Below are 6,752 nucleotides of genomic sequence, written 5' to 3' on the forward strand. Positions count from 1 at the left end.
TGACAGAGATATTTTATAAGTCCTCTCTTGGAAAGTAAACTTCTACAGAGAAGGCCTACAAAATATCTCTGTCGTCTATCTGGAATTTAGTAATGGATTTATGTCTTTATTGTTTTTTTTGTTGTTGGCTGACGAAGAGTTTTGAGCCCAAAACGTACCGTGTTTGGAATTTTGTTCTTTTTTGAATCTGTTATATTCATTTTTGTTTATTACTTTTTACAGTCCACAACTTCTACAGCCTAGTATCACTTTGACTTGTGATAATATGTAAATCAAGCTTACATGTCAAGAAAAGAATAACAAAAAACAAAAATAGTGAATTTACACACTTTATAGAAGATACAAACTAAAACGGTTGCAGCCACATTTTGAAGACAGGACGATTATTTAAGTTACATAAAATGAAGAATGGTTTTCCAAAACTCCCTAACTCCGTATTTCCCATTATGAGATATTGAGGATTATTTCCCCTAAAATTTATCATTTTTAAACTTCGAATTTTCAAACAAATCTGAGGAAATTTAGTGTCATTTGAAGCTTAATATAAAAATTACATTTCAATTTATCTCATGGATGGAAAATCTCAAAAATTATTTAAAAATCGCCTTAACGAATTTTGGAAAACCAGCCTTCAAATATATATAGTATATATTCTAAATATATCTGACACATGCAGTTGTTTTAAAGTTAAGCTTTACAATGAAAATGTTTAATTCCTTGTAGGTGGTTTTGTCATGACTGTTTCTGTATGTGTATAGCATGACAAGTAAAACTATATTTAAACCAACATCTAGATTGATCTGCAAAGGCACTCACAATCCAAATTTTCTCACTGCTTAAAACTCAAAGAGGAAAAAAATCCAACTCAGGACATATTTGTTGCAAACCTGAGGAAACACTGACAAGGAAGGCTCTGCGATGGACACCCCAAGGAAAGCGGAAGCGAGGCCACCCCAAGGAAACATGGAGATGTGCAGTGGAGAGGGACCTAAAGCAGAGAGGTCTTTCCGTCCAGGTGGCCCCAAGAATAGCAGCTGACAGGATCAAGTGGAGATCCTTTGCATCGCCTGAAGTGCCAGTAGGCCCGGAGGAATTGAGTGGGTGAGCGTGTGAGTATGTATACAAAGACACATTAATAGAGATATATCCCTTGCAATGAGAAAACAATGAGGATAAAACTTAAATTTAATGAGGATGAATTGTGAATGATTTGCTTAATTCTCTCAAAAAATGCGGTGGACATATATTATATATGAATACAAAGAGGGATTTTCATCATCTACATCAAGGTTACAGAAAATAGAATTACAGTAACTGTAAGTTACCGTAGAATCCTAATAAAGCCAACAACGCTGGAATAGAAAGATTGGTTGACTTGATCCATTATGAATGGAACACTCCAAGATAAAGAAAAGGAAAATTAAGACAAATAAGGAGTTGATGTTAAGAGGAAGAAATTAAGGAGCAGGCACCGGTGTAAGATAAAGATCTGAACAAGTGTGTATGAAAGGTGCCAGACAAAGCAAGAAAGAAAGAAAAATACAAGAAAAAAAAAACATCTAAAAAAATAAGTCTACTTCAACTGGGGATCGAACCTCAGACCTAATGATTACAGTAATCAGGTTCAATCCTCAGTTGAGATTGATTTTTGGGATGGTTTTTTTCTTGTATTTTTCTTTGTCTGGCACCTTTCATACACACTTGTTCAGATGTGTTTATCTGACTTTAAGAGTGTTGGCTTTAAATGGATTCCACTGTAACTGAAGCCTAACAAATTCAAGTGTATAACATTCAAAGATTAAAAAAGCTCTTGTGAAAATTAATCCCTATATTCTGACTACCAAGCCTAATAATCTAATGATCCCTTCTGTCATGTGGATGGTGTCTCTTGCGCACTCTTCGTATTCTCCCTTGTATTCTATGCCTCATATGTCTCAGTCGATGCCTTGTACGTTTGCCTTTGCTTTTCAAATCTTCTTTGCCATCTTTGTACAACTCTCTTAGACTGTCTTCCTTAGGAACTGGCTGTATCTTTCCTTCTCTCCTGAGGTACCTAAAATGAATTTCATAACAAAAAATTATAACTGTTAAGCATGTATATAAAAAAAACAAAAAACAAAACAAAAAACTACAAACAAATCAATCAAAACACAAACAAGATATAAAGAAATCAATCAAAAGTCAATGAAAAATGTTGTTTTGTTACAGTGGAAAGAGAAAATTTATGGTTTGTGATTCCTAAAGCAATCTTTGGTCATAAATATTGTAGAGAGAGAGTCGCAGGAAAGGAATTACAGTAAAACCCGGTTAATTCAAAATTGTCTAAACCAAAAAGAATAAAAATATTGTCATTATTTCCCCTTTATTTCCACACAGCTCCGCTGAAACTCTCTCCACTTTGCCATCAACCCCCCCCCCCCCCCCCCCTTCCCCCTTGCCAACTTATCCACAATGCCTTATTCGTCTTCGTGGCTCCCCACTTACTTCCCCTTCCCACTCAATCCCACCCCAACCGCACTAATCCATTCTTACTTGATGGTGAGAACACAATGTGCTGATTGAGAGCAGTAATGTTGTAACTCCATAAAGATGACACAATTGCTCTCTTTGGCACCTACTACTACTACCACTATGCTTGATTGTGTGCACATATCCATACATACATACATATCTCCCCGTCTCCCCCAATACACACACACACACAAACACACTACACTACTTCAACCACAAAGTCACATAGTAGAGGAATTTGATGCGATGCATCGTATGTGACAGTGGGATAGCAATGGAATAATTAATTATACCCCTGGAAAATCATGATAGATAACTGTTTGATGTATGTGGAAACCGAAAATGAGTACAAAGTCCCTTGAATTTAGTTTTAACTGGTTTTTACTGTAGTTAAAAAAATAATAAGATCTCATACAGTGGAATCCTGATAAATCCAACACCGCCTGACTAGGGTTGACTTATCCCCAAATCAATGGAACACACTTAGATAAAGAACCGAAAATTGGGACCAACAAGACGCATTGACTTTAAGCAAAGTATTCTTTGTTATCATTCCAATCCGTCCTCAAACTAATTTTACCTCAAACATAGTTTCCTCTAACTAATTTCACCCAGCCAATGTGAACTAATTCAATTCAAATTATAACTGGCAGAAAAACTTTGCAACAAACAAACTTCCTATCCAAGGGGTAGAAAACAATAACTACAGCCCATTTTACACCACAGAAATCAGAGTCAACTCAACTCCAACCCAACTACTTTAGAGGATTACTTTTACTTCTATTAAAAAGATTTCAAGACTGACATTTTGGGAGGTTATACCAACCTGACAGCCAAGTTCGTTCCTGCGAGTGTAACCGTGTATCGAGCAGGGGTTACAAGTTTGTACATTAGGTAAGCCAAGGCAACATCTCCCAATCCACCAGATCGAAAGGGGGCAATGACTTTCTCACCAAGATTCCAGCTTTCCAATAGGGGGACGACATCCACACCACTGAAACGTTTTAAATAATCAAATTACTTATCTTATATATCTATTAGCAAAACCTAAAAATACCCTGGGGATCTTAATAGCTCAGTTGATAGAACACTTGCTTCTCATGCAGAATACAGTTGAGATTTTTTTCCCTGACCCATTGTCCATCCAGCAGTGATTGGGTAGCTGGGTCTGTTAAATCTAGCAGTAAGTTCGTTGAGATAAACTAGAATACAATCTAAAGGATAACAAGCAATTGCTATTGTACATTTGATATGGAAATTGAGATAAACTCTAGCTCCATTGGGTCTCATGGCTGTGAAGGACTACCTTTTTCTACATACATTTTACACATCTACACCCTTAAAAAAAAAGAGCTTTTATATAGCGCAATATCCACTAAATGTGCTCAAAGCGCTTTACAAGGGAACCCTGGCCAACAGCAACATTTAATATTTAGGACGGGACATGACGCCTGTTAGGTGATGTTACATTTTTTTCGGACAGAGACAATGCTGTTAACGGCCAGGTACTCATTTAACACCTGAGTACGGTGAGAGAATGTGAGTAAAGAGCCGTCTCCAAGGTCTCAACTATGCGCTGAGCGAGGCTCGAACCCAGGACCTTCCGATCTGAAAGCGATTGTCATACCACAAACCACATAGCCGCACCCTTCTCTGTGCACCATGTGGTCTTGCAGTATGACACTCGCCTTCAGATCGGAAGGTCCTGAGTTCGAGCCCCGAGCAAAGCATTAGTTAAGTTCTTGGAAAAAGCTCTTTACTCACATTATTCTATCACAGTGCTCAGGTTAAAATGAATACCTGGCCACAAAAACATTGTATCTGTATGAAAAAAATTGTAATATCGCCTTACATGCGTCATGTGTCTTGTATTGTAAATGTTGCTGCTCGAATCACAAAGAAATAAATAACAATGTGAAATTGAAAGTAAGCTTCAATTTGTTATATGAAAACAAATAAAATGGACATTTCTGATTTCTCCTTTATCAACAAAACAGGATGAATGAAACACTACAGAAGGATGAGATAATGTGGTAGTGGCGTTGTCTTAACAATGCCACTACCACATTATCTCATTCGTCTGTAGTGTTTCATTCATCCTGTTTTGTTGATACAGGGGAAGCGCTGTTAACGACCAGGTACTCATTTTACACCTGAGTACAGTGAGAGAATGTGAGTAAAGAACCTTTTCCAAAGATTCAACAATGCGCAGAATGAGGCTCGAACCCAGGACCTACCAATTTGAAAGCGAGTGTCATAACACAAGACCACACGGCTGCACAAATGCATGTGGGTCCCTATCACTCAGTTAAAAGAACACTCAAACTCGACCTTCACATGCAAAGGGACTGAATTTGATCCAGTGTGAAGTAAAAAAAATTTCTGACCCCATCCTGGGCCTGCTAGATCTGACTGAAAGAACTTTTGCAATTGACGATAGTCCCATCAAAAGGGTGGCAAGCAATTGCTATTGTCCATTCATCACATTTAGAAACTGGGATAAACTACGGCTCCATGTGCCTTACAGATCAGAGGAACTACTTTTTTATATTAATTTTTTATTTTCAAAAATGCGTTTCATATCTATTAACATGAAAATTACCATCTGGCAGCTGTGTAAAAAGATCCAAACCAGACGGCTGACGTCATCAAATGAACCACAATCAAGACCTTCCCGTGTTCTTTGTATGTCTTTTTGAATCGCTGATAAACAGTGAGTTTATTCTCCGTATCCTCATCCGTTTTCACGGTTTGCTCTCCGACTTTAAGCTCATTGTTTTTATCCTCAGATGATTTGTTCTGTGATGAAAATGTTCTGCTTACTCGCTTTCTCGACGAATATCCATGAAGGAACCTAATTTGGCCACTTGGTGACAATTGTTGATAAAGCGATTCAAAATTTACAATATTCACTCGAGATGCAATAATTGAATTTCTTTGGAAAGACTTAAAATTCCCGTGTGTCGTTGGCCAACATGGCGCTGATGGAAAGGTTGGAGAAATTGGCAATGGCCTTTGAAGTGAGGTGGAAGAATCATCCCTTCTCAGAGAATTATGTAGTGACACGGTATAATGCTTGGGAGATGAATGAAAAGATCTTGTGTCCCAGAGGGAAAGACATGGAGTAAACAATCTGGACGACTGAAATCTGTGAAAATCTGGAAAGAAAATCAATATGAAAGATATCATAACATTTGTTCATTTTTATTTCATTCTCTTACTCTTAAAGGATTTAACATTAACGTAATGCCAGTCATTTTGGCCACATAGCCATTTCTTGTAAAAATAAAATTTTTAACTGTAACCAAATTCTTATGAAATTTTATAGAAAAAAAAAAGAATTCCAAAACTGGAGGAATACAATCCCAACATGGCCATCTTTAGCTTAAAATGAATCGGTGTATAAATAGCAAGGAATGAAATCTGAAATAAACCTGGCAGGCCTGCCAACCTTTTACTTTAAATTTGCCATCTAGAAAGTAGTAGTCCTTCAGAATCATGAGGCCCATAGAGCCGGAGTTTATCTCAGTTTCTATGCCTTGAAATGGACAATAGCGATTGCTTGCTATTCTTGGATAGGATGCTAGACAATCGCAAAGTACTTTCCATCTGATTTGACAGGCCCAGCTACACATTCACTGAGCTTGAGCTTTTATAGAGCGCAATATCCACTAAATGTGCTCAAAGCTCTTTACAAAGTGTCCCTGACCAACAGCAACATGTAACCTTTGGAGCGAGACGTGAAGCCTGTTGGCGATATTACATTTTTCGTTGACAGAGACAATGCTATTGACGGCCGGGTACTCATTTTACACCCGAGTACGATGGAAAAATGTGAATAAATAACCCTTTCCAAGGACTTAACTATGCGCTGATCAACGCTCGAACCCAGGACCTTCCGATCCGAAAGCGAGTGTCATACCACAAGACCACATAGCCGCAGGGGGTCCGAAAAAAATCTCGACTGCATCAGGAACGATCAGGTCCCCTGTGAGTGAAGCGAGTGCTCTACCAACTGAGCTACCGGGACCCCCCAATTAGTCAGTTACTCCATTAGTTCTGGTTCAGTTATTAACCTATCATTCCAGTATTTAATGGTATCATGATGCAGTAATATGATCTAGCTATACTTTATACTCTGGATGTACAAAGTGATACCTAGCTGCTAGAAGCTGTGGACTATAAAAAGTTAAGTAACAAAAATGAATACAAAAACAGCTTAAAAAAAAAGAACAAAATAC

General features: G+C 37.8%; 1 protein-coding gene across 2 annotated transcripts in view; it reads right to left on the reverse strand.

Moving 5' to 3' along the window:
- Positions 1 to 316: 316 nt before the first annotated feature.
- The window catches only part of LOC144977410 (uncharacterized), a 95,067-nt gene continuing 88,631 nt past the window's right edge, over positions 317 to 6,752 (reverse strand). The window contains exons 2-5 of one of the 2 annotated variants that reach the window (XR_013646302.1): positions 5,114 to 5,669; positions 3,338 to 3,505; positions 1,773 to 2,053; positions 317 to 1,489 (exon numbers count right to left, since the gene is read on the reverse strand). Coding sequence is in view for 1 of the 2 variants with exons in the window: in XM_078922593.1 (XP_078778719.1) it covers positions 1,855 to 2,053; positions 3,338 to 3,505; positions 5,114 to 5,669 (923 nt within the window). In the remaining variant the exon portion in view is untranslated. Of the gene's footprint in view, positions 2,054 to 3,337; positions 3,506 to 5,113; positions 5,670 to 6,752 lie in introns of both variants that reach the window. The other variant, XM_078922593.1, reaches the window with a different exon arrangement.

The sequence above is a fragment of the Berghia stephanieae genome, chromosome 7, assembly GCF_034508935.2.
Source record: "Berghia stephanieae isolate SIO BIC M18660-M18661 chromosome 7, UCSD_Bste_1.3, whole genome shotgun sequence".
NCBI classification, from domain to species: domain Eukaryota; kingdom Metazoa; phylum Mollusca; class Gastropoda; order Nudibranchia; family Aeolidiidae; genus Berghia; species Berghia stephanieae.